Raw genomic sequence first — 20,053 nt, forward strand, 5'->3', positions numbered from 1 at the left:
AAGACATAATTCCTTGAAATAGAAAGTAGATTAAAGCTCAATATTTGTAAAACTTGTGGCTCTAGCATATTGTGTTAGGTTTACTTTCCATTGACCAAACACAGTCAAGTGATTTTTGAAATAGAAGACATTACTTTAAACTTGTCCACTTGTATGTTTTCTCTCTAGGAGTTTCTTGGCCATTCATGTCCTATGTAACTACATAAGAATGTTTTTTCTAATTATTAATCATGGCATTTATAAAGTTCTCCTCTACATGTCCACATCCACTCTCAAACTTGTAAACCGTTGCTTACTAAAGGGTTGTATTCGAAGTAGTATACAAATACTAGTTCCTAGCAACCTTTCCTAGAAATGCCTTTAGTCATGTCCTTAGGCATGCAGACTATGAAATAAATACTAAGACCCGAAGGTTTAACTCTTCCAATGAAATCTAGATGGATTCTCCATAGTTATATTCTACAATGACAATAAAGCAAATAAAGGTTGATACTATCGAATGTGTGCATAACTATAACATGTTTGATCATACTTTATAGGAGGGAAAGTTGGCATCTTTAGTATTTTGTTGTTTTAGATAGATCTCAAGGAAAGGACTATCCACAAGACTTATGAAAAATAAAGTTATGATTAAACATTAGGGCCATAAGTCAAGAAAACATAGCCTCTTTTTGGACGAATTTGCTAATCAACTCTTACCTACATAACAAAGGAAAGATCCCACCTTATCAAATATGGGAATTCCCAATTCCAAAGCATCTAAAAGATATAGCATATTAAATTGCATAGCTTTCTAATTACATTGATCGGCAACATCTTGTAGGAGTTTGTGTTTGATTGCTTTATATATTCCTCCTATACAAAGGCTCTTGGCACCAAACAACTAGGTGATTCACATCATTGTAAATATTACTTCACAAGATGCTACATTTATGGTACCTTCACGTCTACAAAGAAGTTGGCATACCAAATAATGATTAATAAGATGGGATTCAATTTCCTTAACTTTTCATTTAGAAAGGCAAATAGTATAATTTTTACACAAATGAAGAAAAGTGATTGATGAGTTGTTGAATCATACTTTAGGTAAAATGAGTTTTTGGATTATACTAGGCAATTTTAACACCTTCATGAATCTTCTTTATTTCAAATAATGTCACTTGTGCATATAATATGTGGTTTACATAGCCAAACATATGGATACAAGGTTTTGGACTCCTCTATTGTGACCTTACTATTTGAGGTTTTGATTTTGACATGCAAGGCAACCCCATTGAAAACATGAAAGAAACTTGGAATTCCAAGTCATAATAGCAAACATGATAGTACTCTACATGCTTTCCCCTTTGTGAAATGCAATAATTGTAGACAATGGCTCGGTTCCTATCTCTTGCAACACTATGGCATTCTATGGTTTGTTAAGAAGCATTTCAAATTTCCGTAAGTGACACCAGGAGCTATCAACTTTAATAAGCTTGTTATATTTTTCATAATTGAAGAAATTTATTACATTCCAACAAACCTTTTGTTCTAACATAAGGCACCAACACCCTAACACCTGCGGTGCCCCAAGGGTGGCGGTGTCAAGGGCTGCTTGGTGGGGGGTGGGTTGTGGTGTTTGCCTTGCATCAAATATTGATCAAGAGAGCAAGCAAAAGCCACACTACCATTTTCCCTATGTACAAATAGGATACATTACAATCTGAATGAACAGCTGAGTTTGATCACAATGGGAACCTAAAGAGGCACCGACATATGTGCAAGTCAGATAGCTTGCAATCTGAGTGAATAGTGGAGGTCAATCACAATGGGACCCTTCCTTGGGGACCCTACTAAGAACGTAGGGTTTGAATGGGTTGAGCTGACACACCCCATGCAAACTAGTTGTCCAATGATGCAAACACTGGCCCTGCCAAGGACGGAGTGTTATGAGTGGGCAAGAGGCTGGACTTGGACAAAACAGCCCATGCAAGCATAGGTATCCAATTGAACAAAGCTCAAAATCTCATGATATTAGGAAAGAGAACAAAGCAAACATAGTGAAGTCAATCAAATCAGCTAGTTCAGGACCACTATTTACTGTGGACATTCAGTTGCATGATAAACAGAAGATTCCTATCAAGAAATGCTGAAGATATCTCGAAATGTAGCATTATCAATGGTGAACAATTAAATTGGACAACTAATGAGGCACAAAGAGAGTGCAATAGAATATGACCTTTCTTTTCCACGAACCAACATGCTACATATTTGGATATATTGTCAAGAGTGCTTGATTGTGAAAATCCATTACAATTTATATCACTAAACAAGTTGTCCAGACATATGACAGATTTTGAAGGAAGGAATACCAAAAGGGGGAGTGTGCTCCAGAATACGAATGTTTTATTTTACATTCCTTAAAACTGTAAGGGTGTTTTGATATCATGATAAAGAACATTTTCACTGTTATGAAATGACTCAGGGAATCAACAAGATTTTGCCAACATGGCTGCTGGATTCGAGTATACGATGCGCTTCTGCCGCTTGAGCAAGAGGAAAAGATTTGTAGATAACAGGCTTCACTTTGCTGCTCTCAATGGCAGGCCAAACATTCGACACAACTTGCTCAACAATTTGAGTCTTGTTTTCTACACCTCTGCTTCGTAATCCTGCACCTGCATTACCAAACCCTCAGGACAATCAGGGATGCATCAATAGTGATGCCCTAGTTCCACAGCCATAGATTTTTGCAATTTACTTGTTTAATTATTTGAAAAGAAGCTGTATGTATATTATAATATGGCCCGTAACAACACAAACCGGTGCAATTGAAGGAAGAAAATTCATGATCAAACACCATCTCATCACATGTGGCCTTTAGATCTAGTATTTTATGTGGGCTTACCTGAAGTCTAATCCTGTCTCATATTTCATACAGTCTGTAGAATCTAAGTGTCAAAGGTTCTGTTAGGACAGAAGCTATTATTTTTCATCTTTTTGCAGAGATGGGATCCATGAAAGCACAGTACAACAGAAGCATTGGCAGCTGAACCATTTAAAAATATCCTAGCTGCTTTAAAATCTATCTCAAAAACTTCATTGCAGCCTGAACTTCTCCCAGTCACCAGGGCTTCTGTGCCAAGTGCCTCAAATGCTGACCTTGCTGGGACTGAAGCCAATGGCCGATCCTGGCTGAATTGTTGCGAACGAGATCAAAGTGTGCCACTCCAAAGTCAATCAAAGGACCTTCCATCATATTCAAAGACACTCTCATCACATGTGACTTTTAGGTTTCCTATTGTACGTAGGCTTGCCTGAAGTCTATCATGCCTCCTCATTCAAGTTCCTAGTGGCCATAGAATATGGACATCAAAGATTTTATCATGGTGCCACATGCTCCTCCTGCTCATCATCTCCTTTGACATCTAAGCATCTCTGTCAGTCCAAAACTCTCTCACAAGCCACTCCCCGAACTTGCAATTAATTGCTAAAGGCAATGCAATCCTGGTGAGCTATGCCATCCACTTTGGGGGGGCTGCTAGTCCAAGATCGCTTGCTTTCTGTGTAGCTAATAAAGTTTAGGACTCACTGAGAATCCTCAAATCCCAAACTCCTTTGTTCCAGCACATAACCGTAAGGGAAGGCCGGTCACACATTGTGACTATTGGAGTTCCCAATCTTGCGGCTCTCTCTCTTGCTCTTGTTCCTTCCACCATATATGACTAGCTTCAACATGTTGAACTTCACAATGCAGCCGAATCTCATGTGACATCTGCTTGAGTCTTAGGACCCTTGGAAAATAATTATTTGGGGCCTATGAATGATCTTCGACTTTCCCACCCTAATCTTATCCATGAATGGAGAGCTCACAATACTACAACAAAGGTGGAGCGGATGCATAACGTCGACCATTATGCAGCTCAAGATCACAATACACACGTTAATATTTATCGTGAGGTCAAAAAGTTTTTCATTGAGAAAGGGGATGATCTGAGAGTTAAGTTGGCTGAATACAAGCATAGACCAAGTTTATCGTCACTGGCCAAACAACAATCAAGTCGCTCTATTTCGAAACAAGCTGCTCCAATCTATTCCAAATTTATGAAGCTTTTTATATCTTACTAACCTTTTCTGGGTTCGAACATTAGCTCCTTTGCTACATAGGGTTGCATGACCAAGTACAAAAGAAGCTTTCTTCTACTCTTGGTCAAGAAAAGGCCTTGGTTTCCACTTCTTTGAAGGAGCAATGCGAGGATGGCAAGACTTCCAAGGTTAGGAAGGCAAGTCCTCCCAAGAGCTAATCCTCCTTCTCAAACATACCAATCCTTTGAGTCCACTTGGCAAAATATTCCAAAAATGAGTAGATATTGTGCTTATTGTGAATACCCTAGTCATGTCTACAAGTGTTGATCCAAGCAAGGTAGTTTCCTACGTTTAGTACGATACGTTCGATGCTTGAATATGTGTGTACGGAACGTACATAAAAATTTTAAGAATAAGATACATTGTTTCGTACATTCCTTTTTTAAAAATACATATACATTTTATATAAAATCAACTTGCACACATATAAAGTGTGCAACTTAAAGATCAGATCATGAAAAGCACAAAGTTTCATGAATTAGAGTTTAGAAAACAATTGCAAGGCCATATAAGAGTTGAAACTAGAGTCATGTAGCATATTCTATTAAAGGATACAACAAGGCATCTGCCATGGCACATGCTATCACTCAATGCTCATAAAAGGACTCAAAATGACTCATGACTCATGTGGATGACTTAACATCAAGCTCATATACATCAAAAGGTGGAGAGCCGCCCTCACTAGAAGAGGCCTCAAACGGTTCAACAAAGTCACCATCACTGATGACATTCCAATCATCATCATACTTAGGCTCTCTATTTGGAGCATCCTCTACCCAGGTTCTCTAATTAAAGAGACCTAGGTATTGTGGAAAAGAATGAGGAGAAAGGAGGCAAGATAGAGAAAGAGGGATTTGGGAAAGGGAGAGAAAGAGGGTGTAATATATAGGGATGAAACTTGAAAGTGAAAAAGAGGATGAGTGAAACCAGCCTTCCTTGTGTGGATGGGTGGTAAATCCCTGATTACAACTTAATTACAGAAGCAAACAATAAATGCAAATCTGAAAATACAAATTTACCTACTAATCTTGGACAATGCACACCCGTTTGGCCCCAAAATTAGTGCCCCTTTAGTATTTATTTAACTTTATTGAAGAAAAAGTTGATTTACAATGGGATTCTCCCGATCCTCTTCGCAATCTAAACTCCCCTTGTTGTCCAAAGTGACCAGCAAGTCTTCAATCTGATTTGCCCCTTGATTTAGGCACTTAATTGGCCTTCACCCACTTCATAGACGATGGAAATGCCCCAAATTCAATGGCTAACTAGTCCTCCACCTAAATTCAGCTGAAATTCACCTTCAGCCCTGAAAAATCCAAGTCTTGGAGCTTCCAATTTTTGGCACACTTCCCGAGGCTAATGTTAAACCCTAATTTCTGCTACAAATTAGGGTTTACAGCAGAGAAATCTGAAATTTCTCAGCCTCTGGTGATCTCAATGTTGCAATCTCTGGAGCAAGGCTGTAGAAAGGCTGGGAGATGAGAGAGAAAATTCAGACTTTCTTCGTGAAGAACTGAAAAAAATTTGTCATTTACTGCTGCTGTCCTATCTCAATAGCTTGTAGATGCAAATAACTGAAGAAAATCAATCATTTACTACTATTGCCTTGTCTCAACAGCCTGTAGATGCTGTCACCTGCTGTTGATTGGTCTTCTCCTACCCCTAGCTGCCTCAGAAGGTCCTCCAATGGCTGCAAATTAGACCAGCACCATCTCCTCCCTCTCACTTGCAGGCTGAATACACTAAAAATGCCTCTCTCCAACAGCTAAAGATGTTTTTCAGTCTTGCATGGGCATTTTTCACAAGTGACAGCCTTCTCGAATGGTTTTTTCAATATTATCCATAATTAAATATTAATTTTCAGCCTTTAAATACCGAAAATTAATCTAATAATTATTTCGGTGCCTTGAAAAATAATCTGACTAGCCAATAATTAAATTTGCTAGGCATCTTCCATTCCGGAGTGTCTCTACGCCATCTTTGACCATTAGATTGGCGTTAGGTACCATTAAACGCCGCTTCTCTAGTGTCACCAACCAACACTTATGGCCAAATGAACGACCTAGCCCAACAATTGACACCAAATACCACCAAGTACCTGTGCAACATAACTTATAGCAACTTTTACCTTTGACATCCCGTGATTTTCACGGGTCCCTGGCTCGTAAATTTACTCTAACCCCAGTTACACCTCACATGTGTAACATTTATTTAACCATGTGATTAAAATTAATCCACATGTTAAGTGAGGTTTCAAAAATACATGCCCTCATAACAACCCTCCCCCTTGAAATACTTGCAATCGTCCTCGATTACACTATCAAATGCATCAAAAGCAAAGTACTACATTGGAATTTCCATAGGACATCATAGTCAACACAACATTGCGCACTGTTGTTCAACCATTCCATATGCCCAACATATGCTGAAAATTACCAGGCAACATAACATAACATAAGACTCACAAAGAATCTAAAAAACATTGTCAGATTATCATGTGACATGTTCATTTCTCATGAGCTCAACTCATCTGGCAAAACCAAACCATAGTATAGCGAAAACCAAGCATAAACCATGGCTGAAACATTAATGGCATCATAACATATACTGTTGTCCATGAAACTAGATGTAAACCATAGAAAACTAAGCATAATCTCATCATAAACTGATCACTTCACTTGCTGATCTGAGAACTGATCACAAACTGTTGGAAATGTGACCCCAAACCGACCACAAACTCATTGCAAAAGACCAGCAATCAATGCAAAAATTGATGCAAAACTGATCCAAAAAAATAACCAAAAACAGTTCTCAAGCTGATCAAAAACTGAGCTGAAACTAATCAGAATTTTTGTCTCAAAATTGAGGCAAAATTCATGCCAAATTGATCATAAGCTTATGCAAAAGTATAGTTCCAATGCCCGAGTAAAACTCATACTCATCTGCATGCATCTCACAGTGACTAGTACACTAAGTAGTGACCTCATGGCAAACATACTGTCAGCGCAATACCTTGGATGCATGCTGAATACATCTGAGATCCACTACGTATGAGAGATGTCTACAACTGGAGGAGGGGAAGTGCTACCTCCCCCTTGAGCATCAGACAATACTCCGGACCGTTGCTCTGTTGAACCAAATTGAGCCCGAACTAAAGTCGGCTCTAACTAGAAAGCATCAAGGTAAAGCTGCAATAACTAAGGATGGTCTGCCAAGCCATTCTCCTCCATCCATTTGGCATCCATTGGTGAATAATTCTAAAATTTCACCAAGTATCTCCTAGAACCTTTGACCTTTCTTTCCTTATGTGCCAAAATCTGCTCAAGTACCAAAATCTTATCTAGCTCTTCAAACTTTGGCTGAATTTCAGCAGATACATCCTTTGGCACATCTCCATGAAAAGGTCTAAGCAAGCTCACATGAAAGGCATACTATTAGGCTGCCCTTATCACAAGCCCAATCGTCGATATAAAATCCGTCAATCCTAGAGAAATTCTTGGCTCCCACTACCCTGTCTCTCCCAAAGACCCCAAGCAATCCTATGGACCTACCAAACTCTACTGCAAACCATGGGTCTCGGCCCCTGATTTCAAATAGTAACTCCTCCCAAGTAGCCTTCTCTCCTCCTTTAATAGTTTCTGTATATCTTCCTCTCCTATCCTCAAGAGCATCCACCATATTAAAGTCGCCTCCTACTATCCAATGATCCACCTATGGTAGAGAGAGACTAAGGGTAGTCCAAAACTGTCTCCTATCTCGTTGGCCAATCACAGCATAAATGACTAGCATACCAACAAGTGACAACTCCACTCTCACTAAGACCCACATAGCTCTCCCTGGAATCACAATACCCCATTCTGTACAAATTGGGTCCACTGCTCCCTAACACAAATGTAAACTCCAACCTGTATCTCTACACCTCCCATAGTTGCTACCCACTAAGTGCGACTCTCGCCTCACAATAGTTTTCCACAACAACGAGGTATCCTCTCTACCGAAAGCTGGAGCTCCTGCAACATGAGAAAATCAACTGCTGCTCCTTCTAATGCTCTATGCAAATCCTATCTCATGAGGCCACCAAATGCTGAAAACGCAAGCTAATCAAGTTCTATGATGACACAGCAAATGGAGATCTCTAAACAGCAAGGCAATGGGTGGAAACATGCCGCCTAGGGCTGGATAGTGATGGGTTGCAGTCAGTGATGACTGGACAGTAGATAGTAGGTGCTGATGGCTGAAATTTGCACGGCAAAGTGAGAAACCTGCACAAAAGGATGGGTTGAATGGTGGGTAATCTATCTATTTATAGATGTAATGGATCCACCCAAACTAGGGTTTACACAAAAACTCTCTCGAACTACTCTCCGTTTCAAGGTTTTTCATTAATTAAGCATGTTTTGAGGTGGTTTAGATTGCTAAAATTGGCCAAATTTAGGTGACTGAAACAGTGGCAGCAATCTGTTAAACATATCCATAGGCTTCACATTGAGCTAGTTTTTGCAATCCATAAAGGGGCAACTAGCATGTTCAGCGAATACCACATCTCTACTAATGAAAATCTTGTTTGTAGAGGGTTGGTACAAGCAATACCCTTTACTTTCTACACTAAAACCAATGAAAATGCATTTGACAACCTTGTCTTGCAATTTATGTCTACGTGACTGTGGCACTAAAGCATATGCCAAACAACCAAAGCACTAGTTTCGTGAAGTGGATAGTAATGGTAATCTATAAGATTAGGTTAAGGCTTCGCATTTTTACCTACAAAACGTAAAGGGCATTGTCAAAGGACACTAGTTTTGCAGAGTATGTGGCAATGGAAATCCGAGATAACGTTGGGATTTTGTTGCATTTTCACTTCTTTGTTTTAGGACTACTCTTAGATGTAGATGTATAGACTATTTAGCGATTCTTTTGGCCCTTCATAAATTGTATTATACATGTACTAGAGATGTTTAGCACTCTTTCCAATATAAATAGATGGCTGGAAATTTCAGAAACTTCAGTAAAAAAAGGAAGATCACAGCAGAACCCTCTGAAATCTTCAATGGATCCACCCATTATTACTATATTTAGCATGAAAGAGATTCTTGTCCAAAGATGTGTCAGCAATTATATTGCTGATAAAACATCTAAGTATCATTTATGTTGAATATCAGTTCTCAAAAAACACTACACAAAGCAACTCTAACCTTGTACTGTGAGTCTCTTGGCAATAATTGGGCCCAAGTTGAATTGTCCTGTTGTGCCTCCTTGGAACCCAATGATGAACAACCGTCCATCTATGCTCAAGGCATCAAGATTCCTCTGAAAATAAAGTGCTCCCATGTTATCTAGAATAACATCTACACCTGCCAACATAGCAGGTGAAAAGGTAAGCATTAAGTATACTCAAAGATCACAGCATCCCAACTATAGTAAGTATCGGCAATTTAAAGCATAAACAGAATACCTTTTCCCCCAGTTTCATCCTTCAAACGCTTGACAAAATCCTCAGACTTGTAGTTTATAAGAACATCTGCACCCAAATCTTTACATTGACGAAGCTTATGATCATCCCCTGTAATCAACAAGAAAATAAGCAAGCATTAAAAACTAATATAACATGCAAGGGGTCCTTTGATTATTAGGACAAATACCTGCGGTACAGAAAACTCGAGCACCTATGTACTTGGCCATTTGTATTGCAAACGTGCCAATTCCACTTGAGCCTCCATGGACCTACCATATGAAAACCAATTAGCATACTTTTGACCACTTACTTAATGGTTAACTATCTGTCAACATATCTTGTAACTATAAAAAGGGACTCAAAATACCCCTTGTGATGTAAGTCTAGAATATATAGTGCTTCTTGTTTGTTTACAGCATTCCTAGGCATACCAGTGCACCCATTTTCTTCCTTCCCAAACAAAAATAGAAGAAAAGTAAAAACCTTAAGAACAGTAATATCTAAAGGAATTAAAATGGTTAAGAAGTTACCAGAAAAGTCTCTCCACTTGACAAGTGGCTTGTCATGAAAGTTGTGGACCATACAGTGCATACAACCTCAGGTAGTCCTGCAGCATCTTGCAATGATACTCCTTTAGGCACCGGTAGCAATTGTCCTGCTGGGACAGCTACCTTTTCTGCATATCCTCCTCCCCCTAACAAGGCACACACCTGAAAGAGTAAAGGGGTCAATTAATCAAATAATTCAGGCAAAAAAAGATAGATGATAAGACCAACAAACAGGATCGCACATCCTCAAAGCATTTCAAGACAAGGTAATACAAATAAAGGAAACATGAAGCCTGCCTTGAAACAGTAACAGGACTAGTTTTTATTACAAGTTCATAAGGAGGAAAGCTCCCTGCATTGAGTTGATTGCCCTTCTTTTACCTGCATTGAGTTCACAAGTGCATAACAGACACTGCAATGGTTGTACAAATAGAATCTTAAAGAACACCTATCTGCATCATACGTGGCCAAAGTTCATGCATTTAAGAAGTGTGTGGTACTCAGTTTCCTGATCTCCATTTGGCAGGAAAGACTGGATCTTAGTTCTCTAGCCACATCCTACATTCATCCAAGCTCAATCTCTAGCTTATGGGAACTCAATCACTCTTGAGAAATTCATTAGCTTTTCCTTTCAATGCTTACATTTTGAGGTCTTACTATATGTATACCAACTTTACACCATTAGTCCTCCATCTTTGCTGTGGACTTGATTCATTCTTCTGTACCACCTTTCTATTATGAAACCCCCATCCCAATGTCTATGTATGGTGATCTCGACATCATCCTCAAGACTGCACCCATTCAATAAGCTGCTCAAGCCAAGCTATGGTGAGTTCTCTGGTTGACTCTGGCATAGTGTGGTAAAAAAACCACTCCTATCTAGCTTTCATACTCGACAGAGGTGATCAAGAGTCTTAAATAAAGCCTTAGTCTTTAATGTCAACATCCCAACTTCTGCTAGCAGCATCACATAGCTTCTTTAAGGCTTTAAAAAACCCTCACAATATATTGTTTATATGAACATAAGATACATTTGGTAACACCTTGTATGCATATTTTTCACATGCTTTATGCACTATATAGCAGGCCATTTACAAAATCCCTCATTTCTCTGCAGCTTGAGGTGCGGTAGACTAACTCACAAGAAACATATGCATCTGTTATATTGCCTACTCATCAATTTGCATTTTCCTCAATTTGCAAAGGTATTTTTTTCTAGAAGCCTAAGACCATCACATTACAAGAAGGTTGATGCCTTGCAGGAAGGTCAAGAATGTAATTGTTCACACATGGGGATAAATAAATCTAATGAATCCCCCTTCACGTTAAGGATGAACAAACTCATCACATGAAACATATAAAAAAGGAAAAAAGTGAAAGTCTTACCTCAAAGAGGCAACATCTACTCCCGTACAATGATTTTGGAAAAGAAGATATATAAGAGAGATACAACACGAGGTAGGTCATGACATGGTCTACTGACCAACTCAGGGACCCGATATAAGACATGGTTCAAAGGTGTGTGTGCATGGCTCAGAGGTTGATCAAAAGGCAACGTGGCTCAAAGGCACTAGGCACATGACTAAAATCAACTCAAAGGTCATGCGCAAAGTGGTTAGAATCCCCCCCTGAAACATAACTCCTTTGTAAATCAAATACAAAAAAAACAGAAAGAAATATAACTCATTTTGGATTAAAATATGGGCAGAGGACCCCAATAATTATTTAATAAGTGATGGAAAGGTCTTAGCACATGCATGAGCATGGCCAATGTCTAATTTCGCTCACATGATTTTTTATATTTTACTTTTTAAATTTTATGTTTTTTTAAAAAATTATTGGGATAAAAAATTCCCCTTTAATGTTGCTGTCAAGGACATTGAGATCAAGATCGATCGCTTGTGATGGCATCGCCAAATATTGGATACTTGGCGAGTCATCTTTCGCTCGATGTTGAAGACACGAGCACTCGAGCAGTCTTCAACAATTCATCAAAGGCCCCACTTGGATATCAAAGGGTTCCAATGTGAAAAGCCCCAAATTTTTATCATGAAATTTGGAGAAATTTTGAAGAAAATCAAAAAGCCCCAAATGCGTGTCAACTACCTTCCTAAGAGAGGTTGAGTAGAAAGAGAAAATATTAATGTGGCTTGTCTGTTCGACGATGATCCGCCAACTAAAGAGTAGCTTACGTGGCTAGGCTATAGGCAAAGACAAGGACATAGGAGTCAACGAGCAGACGACCATGCAAGGCTATTAACACTTCAATACTTCAAGTCGCATGAGCAACACATGCAAATGATGGGCAACAAGTGCCACCTAGCAACGCAACAGATCTAGCTGTCAAGCTGATTGTCAAGTAGGACAAACAAGTAAATTATGGGCAAGTGACGGGATAGACTGGCACATCTGACCAAGGCTACAAAATGCAAGCAAATTGTAACCAGCCTTCCTCCTCGAATAGGGTGGTAAATAACCTAATTAAATACTATTTACAGCAATTAACAAATTCATAAAACTCAAATGCTCACTTTACCATATAATCTTGGACATTGGACACCGTATTGGCCCCAAAACTGGTGCCCCTTTCAGCATCTATTTAACTTAATTGAAGAATAAGTTGATGTACACTGGGATTCTCACAATTCCTTTCAGTATTCCAACTTCCCGTGCTATCCAAAATGACCAGCAAGTCTTCAATCTGATTTGCCCCTTGATTCGGGAAGTCAATTGGCCTTCACCCATTTTGATGGAAAATGCCCCAAATTCATTGATTTGCTAGTCTCTCTACTTGAATTTGACTAAAAACAGCTTCAGCCTTGTTGAATCCAAGTCTTGAAGCTTCCAATTTTTGACACACTTCCCGAGACTGCTACTAAACCCTAATTTCTACTGTGCAGATTAGGGTTTACAACAGAGAAATCTAAAATTTCTTGGCCTCTTGTGATCTCAATGCTGTAATCTTTTAAGCAAAGCTGTAGAAAGGCTAGGAGATGAGAGAGAATGCTGAGGAGAGAGGAAATTCAGACTTTCTTCACAAAGAACTGAAGAAAATCTGTCATTTACTACTGCTGCACTGTCTCAACAGCTTATAGATGCAAAGAACAAAAGAAAATCAATCATTTACTATAATTGCCATGTCTCAACCGCTTGTAGATGTTGTCACCTCCTGTTGATTGGTCTTCTCTTGCCCCTAGCCATCTCAGAAGCTCCTCTAATGGTTGCAAATCAAACTAGCAACATCTCCTCCCTCTCTCTTGCAAGTTGAATACACTAAAATTCCTCTCTCCAACCTCTAAAGACGTTTTTCAATCTTGCATCGGCATTTTTGACAAGTGACAGCCTTCCCAAATGGTTTTTCTAGTATTATCCATAATTAAATATTAATTTTCAGTCTTTAAATACTGAAAATTAATATAATAATTATTTCAATGCCCTTAAAAATAATCTAACTGGTCAATAATTAAATTGGCTAGGCAACTTCCATTCCCGAGAGTCTCTGCATCATCTTTAACCATCAGATTGGTGTTAGGTACCATTAAACGCCACTTCTCTAGTGTCACCAACTAATACTTATGGCCAAATGAATGACCTAGGCCAACAACTAACACCAAATACCACCAAGTATGCATGCATCATAACTTACAACTTTTGCCTTTGACATCTTGTGATTTCCTCGAGTCTCGAGCTTGTAAATTTACTCTAGCCCCAGTTACACCTCACATGTACAACATTCACTTGAACATGTGATTAAAAATTAATCCACATGTTAAGTGAGGTTTCAAAAATATCTTAGGAAACTCAAAGATACAATCCATACAATACTCTATCAAGGCCCATCTAGAATAGGAAGGACTGCAATAAACACAATATATTTTGCCTATCACACTTCACTTTTTGAGATATGATACATGTCTTGACAAACTACTTAACATGTCTTGAAAAATGTCAATAAAGGAAATGCTCCATTGCTTTAGCTATAGCATCAATATCTCTATACCCTACACAAGGAGAAGCGTAACTCAATCATCACCTTAGGTCTCAACTACTTTTTGACACAACCGTCCATACATCATCAAGAAACAGATTTTTTATCCATAGCATAATCGATCCAAAGGATGGAAAACCGATTTTTTAACATGATTTTATTCAAAGCACAATAGTCAATGCACATACACCATGATCCATCATTTTTCTAAACCAAAAGCATAGGAGAACAAAAGGAATATGAGCTAGGTTGAATCAACCATGTTTCTAACTATTAAGCTGAAACACGCTTTACAAATGATTAGCATTTTTAAACAGTCCCAAAACACGCTTAATTAATGAAAAATGCAAATTTAATGTGCGGTTCAAGAGAGTTTCAGTGTTCCCCCAAAACCCTAATTTTTTTGGGAATCCTTCAACATCTGTAAATAGACAAGCTACCCAACATTCAACCTAATCCTTTTGTGCAAGTTTCTCACTCTACTGTGCAAATTTCAGCCATCAGTCACCTACCATTTGCTGTCCAGCCATCACCAATTGCAGCCCATCACTATTCAAACCTAGGCGGCATGTTTTCAGCCATCGCCTTGCTGTTTGGAGGTCTCCATCTACTACGTCATCATAGCATCTGATCAGCCTACGTTCTTAACATCTAGTGCCAAGCGACAAGCTACTGCCATCTCTCCCATTGGGCCACTGCTGCGATACCTACGTTTTTGTTATTTAGTAGGCCATCTACATCAGCAAACACCTCTCCTATTGTCGCCTCAAATCCTTGACACTTTAGTGATCAACGTTTGGTGTTTCCCGCACTCCGACACTCCAACTAGTGGTCACAACACTTGGGATCCGTCTCCTGTGGACGTCAATCTCCGACATTGTATTGCTCTGTCCTTGGGCATTCTGTACACTCTTACATTCATTTACAGCATTCATTCACTTCAGAGTTTCTTCTCTCTATGTTTGTCTCTGTGTTTGAATTTTGAGTTTTTGCGTTTTTCGTTTTGCGTTTAGGGTTTGAGATTTGCTTCTCTCTCTGAGTCTTTGTGTTTTAGTCTTGGTTATACATGTGTTTCTTCAGTGCAAACCCTACTATATCTTCACACTAACACCTCATTCACCTAACTCATTATCTCCTCTTGCTGGGTTGTACTTACCTTGTTGGATGGCTTATTAGGAGGACTACTTCTAAGGATAAGATCTATGCCATGAACTTTTGGCCTTTCAAGCAATAGCTATCCCAAAAGTGATTGAGAAAAGCAAACAGCATACATTTTCAAAAATGACATGCGATCCTTTTCTAACTTAGACATGTTCCCAACATTTTCATTATCAACCTTATACTTAGTGAAAACCACATACGCTAAAAAGTGATTTTCATTAGTTCAGAAATGGCAACAACCAATACAACAGGAACAAATTTCCCTTTCAATTTTATAGCCAAGGTATGGGCCTTGTCCTTATGTTGAATAGTAATCATTTTCGCATGAGAATTAATCACTCTATGCACACGATCACACCAAGACATAACAAGCAATACATCACAACCCGCAAGCAATACAATAAAAAACCATTTGCTGTCTGCGTATCCCTATATATATAACCAAAGCTTTCCAATGAGCAGTGTGACAAGCTCTGCATGGCCTTTACATGGCATACCAACTACTCCAATGGATCTCATCTCATCCTCTTTGATGTGTAGACGGGTTGCCATATTCGTGGAAATAAAGTTGGCTCATGCCGCATTATCAAAGAAGGCTAATACATGCTGATCTTTGATTTTGCCCCATACTCTGCATGACTCAATAATATCATCATTGAGCTGATTATTAACAACATCTGGCACCAAACCAAAGGATCCTTTAGGCTTCGTTTCCTTGGGATCTCTCTGATTTTCTAATTTATTAGCTTGCTGCCTATTGGGATGGTCCTTAGCCATGTGACCTTCTATTCACAAACAAAGCATTTATTTGCAGCCCTTAATTCCCTTCACTATGCAATCGTTTTCCAACCCTTTCCTTGCTGCCTCCTTGCTACCCCTTTTCTTAGTCCTTGAAGCTTCTCATTTATGCCTTGGAAGTGCGAATCTTTTGCACACAATACTATATGAGCTGTACTAGCTATTTCTATGAGTTGAGACATGCTAGATGTAGTGGACTTAATGCAAAAAATCCCTGATTCCTTTAGGCAACCCCATATGCATATTTTTTTCACTTCCTCGTGAGAAACTAGACAATAAGAAGTCATTGGCAACAAGGCATCCAAAACTTCTTATTATACTATTTGGAATTCCAATTTTTGCATTGCATAGTATCAAGCTTATTCCAAACTATCATAATGTCCATCTCAAATATAGAAGTCAACCAATTTGAAGCAAACATTAGCTTAAATTGTACCCATGTTGACAGTGCTCTACCTTGCATTAAGAGCATGACCATTACAATGCATTCCTCTTCAAAAAAGTAGCTACCTTTCGAATCTTTGAGGATTCAATAAAGTTGCCTACCAAATAGACTACAGCAAATTGCTAAACAAAAATTGAAGCTTTTAACCTATCTTGTGTCCCACTGAAGACCTCAAACTTCAGCGCCTTTCCCCCCTCATCATAGTCCTTTGCTGCCCCTTAGGGAGTCAAGTTATCATATATTGGCTATTGTGAAAAGGGTATGTTTGCTCTATTTACATCATGACCAACACCATATGAAGGATTTGCATGACCAGCACTCATTTCTTCAGTCCCAAAATCACTAGGGGGTGCAAATGCGTTGCCATACATACCACTTTGTGCCCTGGCTATCATGCCAATTCTACCATACATGGGGTTATGCACATCACCAACCATACCCAGATGCATTGGGCCTTGCACACCATGCATTGATTGCTACATACCATAAGGGGTTGTGCCATAAATTCTCATATGCGGTCCTCAACCCAACATAGTGTGAAAAATAGTGTCTCCATCGAAGTATCCTAGCTGCCCCATACTTGCATGCATACTTGATGTCAAGGTATTTAATATATCTAGCCTAAAACTGCCAAGTCTTGGCAAGAAGAGTTTATAGAACAAAGATAAGAAATACTATAGAAGATAAAGGCAAAATCCCCGAGATTCACAAGAAATAGAAGAAACCCAACTATAAATTATATATTTCGCAAAGAAGCTTTGGGTCAACCAAGACATAAAGATGATGTGGTGGGTCCTCATACTAGAATCCCCACCCTTTCATGAGTCAATGTGACATAGGTTGGATATCTGATATGGTCCACATCACAATGTGAAGCAGAAATGCCACTCTCCACCTGCACTATTTGGCCTATACATTGATAATATCAATGACTTTATGGACAAGATTGGTGAGGCATTTGTGAGCTTCTTGATCTCAAGCATGCTTTATGTTGATGGCATTGCATTGATTTCATATATGACCTTTACACTTTGACTAGTTGAGTCGCCCTTTTAAACATCATAGTTCACCTTCTAGGATAGTATAATGTAGTGAATATCTTCCCATGTTTATCTCACAATAGTCACTTCTCCAAACCCAAGTTCTCCACAAGGAAAATTGCAAAGGCTAGACTTAAATAAGGATTCCCAACCTTGTTGCTCGAGAAAGATAGTATGCCCAAATCCTGTTCCAAGAGCCAAGGACAAAGCTACGACTTCTTGATACACTACAACTTAGCCTAGGCCTCACCTTCATAGTGAACGGTAGAGGATGAAGACACCACTAGTTATGACAATCACTAGGATGGTATCCAAAATAAGTTATTAGTACCACATAAGATCATGAGATGGAACCTAGCTTCTACTCACATGGTGATTGAGGCCCTCTTCAAGGTGGTCACATATATCCACAAACTACAAGAGCTAACTCCAAACAAATGCCCCTAGTTGGCACTATGCTCATCATAGCAACTCAATACAAGAGGAGAAACATACAAACTAGTGCATGGGTGAGGGACACATCTACCACTTATATGTTTCTGCATCTTGTAACATAAGGAAAGGAAAATATTCTTTTGGAAGCTAAAATCGGAATATAACACAAGACAAAGAGGTCTATCCACATGTCGACCCTAAAGTGACTACATAGCCAAGGACAAGCATTGATAAACAACTTAATGATGATGCATAATTTGCAATCTTTATATGTCTAGTTAGTCTATCCAAGACCTGGAAAGGTTGTCATGGGATATACAGCTTTGGCCAGCATGCCAAAATATGTAGAGCTGTAGAAAGTACTAATGAACGAAATCATGATCAATGTTGACAAAAGGCATTTTTGGTAGTAGATTAAAAAACCCTTAACTCGAAATTTTGGAAGGATTTTTTAACCAAATTACATGTGCTTACTATTTTTATAACTAAAAATTTCTGTAAACTTCAAGGCTTTATAATAGAGCTAGGGCATTCATGCAACAGCACATGGACGGCTATACGAAATGAAGCATTTAACAGAGGCAAGGCAAGGGAGCCAGGAGATTTTGCACAAATAATCAAATCATGAACAAGGGACACTAAAGCTACCTGGTCTCCGACTTTCCACCGGTCGACTCCATCACCCACCGCTTCGATAACGCCCGAGCATTCGAGGCCGGGGTAGGGGGGCCAGCCAGGGGGAACAGCGTGCGCACCATGGCGTTGCAGGGTGTCAGCTCGGTTCACAGCAGTAGCGGCGATGCGTATGATGACGTGGCCGCGGAGAAGCTCGGGATCAGGAACTTCCTGCAGCTGCAGAACCTCGGGACCCCCATGGGAGGTGATCACTATGGCCTTCATGATGATCACGCACGCAGGCAGACGCAGAGGCAGAGAGAGAGAGAGACTCTGTGTGTATATAAGCTCGTCAAATTTCTATTGAAATGCAGTGTGTGTGTATATATATATATTCAGTGAGTCCTAACATGAAATACGTAAGGGATGGTTTGAACTTTGTATATAACTATATCTATCTAGACTATTCCTTATTTTACAAGGCTTCACGGTAGCTCACATAGGTCACATGGAGGTATTCCAGTTTTCTTGGGAACCTATACTTCTATACTATTCCTTATTTTGCTATATTTTACCATGCATGATATGGGTGACATGGTAGTATTACAATTTTGTTGGGAATGGAGAGGAAAAAAAACAAAAACTACACATATTCAATTGTATTCAATGCTTTCTTCTTCCCCTCTCTCTTTCTCTCTAGACCTTGAGGCTATTCGATGCTCTCTCTCTCTCTCTCTCTCTCTCTCTCTCTCTCTCTCTCTCTCTCTCTCTCTCAACATGTTTGGAAGCCTCTCAATGTCAATTTATTGCCAAATATGTTGTTGCATGATAAAAGGCTTTGTTAATTTGTGTGGTCCATCCAAATTCACAAATACAATCTGAACATATGAACTCGCAAAGACTAATCATAAGGCTTTGATGCACTTCAAAAAACTAGCCTTAACCACCCAAAACACTAATCATAACATTTTGAATAACTCACATGAAGAAATCAATAATTATGTATCAATATGTGAGCCATATAGAAAGAATAGAGTTCAACTTTAAGGTTAGTCTTAGCATCTGTTTGTTGAAGAGGAGAATGAACAATAGAACTACAAGTCAAAGGGTAATAGTTTATGAGTTATTACAAAAGAGAGTCACAATTATATATTCAACAAGATTTGTTAAGAGAGAATACAATGTGGAATACTATTTCTTATTTTACAATTTCTTAATGCTGCCACCATACCTAACATGGTGGTACTACAGTTTTTTTGAAACTAGGGAGAATAAAAGAAAACAAAAATGTACACATTCATTGTATTCAATTCTCTCTCTCTCTCTCTCTCTCTCTCTCTCTCTCTCTCTCTCTCTCTCTCTCTCTCTCTCTCTCTCTCATATTTGGCAACCCATGAATGTAAGTTTATTGCCAAAACCATAAACACTAATCATAAGGCTTTTGTA

The 20,053-nt window shown here is 39.0% G+C and overlaps 1 protein-coding gene across 1 annotated transcript; it reads right to left on the reverse strand.

The window, feature by feature from the left end:
- Positions 1-2,257: 2,257 nt before the first annotated feature.
- Positions 2,258-18,986, reverse strand: LOC148036194 (oxidoreductase, zinc-binding dehydrogenase family protein). The gene is made up of 6 exons (XM_087678203.1): positions 18,641-18,986; positions 10,108-10,287; positions 9,765-9,846; positions 9,578-9,685; positions 9,318-9,476; positions 2,258-2,657 (listed from the first exon to the last, which is right to left on the reverse strand). Exons 1-6 carry the CDS (start codon positions 18,890-18,892, stop codon positions 2,461-2,463), a joined length of 978 nt encoding a protein of 325 aa, XP_087534329.1. The 5' UTR covers positions 18,893-18,986; the 3' UTR covers positions 2,258-2,460.
- Positions 18,987-20,053: the final 1,067 nt, after the last annotated feature.

This window comes from Lygodium microphyllum, chromosome 5, assembly GCF_053477565.2.
Source record: "Lygodium microphyllum isolate KBCC chromosome 5, Lygodium_microphyllum_v1.1.10, whole genome shotgun sequence".
Taxonomy (NCBI): domain Eukaryota; kingdom Viridiplantae; phylum Streptophyta; class Polypodiopsida; order Schizaeales; family Lygodiaceae; genus Lygodium; species Lygodium microphyllum.

Bases quoted from the DNA above. Each gene is read 5' to 3' on its own strand.
- LOC148036194 (XM_087678203.1), bottom strand. From the start codon at position 18,892: ATGAAGGCCATAGTGATCACCTCCCATGGGGGTCCCGAGGTTCTGCAG. The intron at 9,686-9,764 runs GTATTTGTCCTA...TGTTGATTACAG, and splicing joins TCGAGTTTTCTGTACCGCAG to GGGATGATCATAAGCTTCGT. The intron at 2,658-9,317 runs GTTAGAGTTGCT...TTGGTAATGCAG, and splicing joins CAAGAGACTCACAGTACAAG to GTGCAGGATTACGAAGCAGA.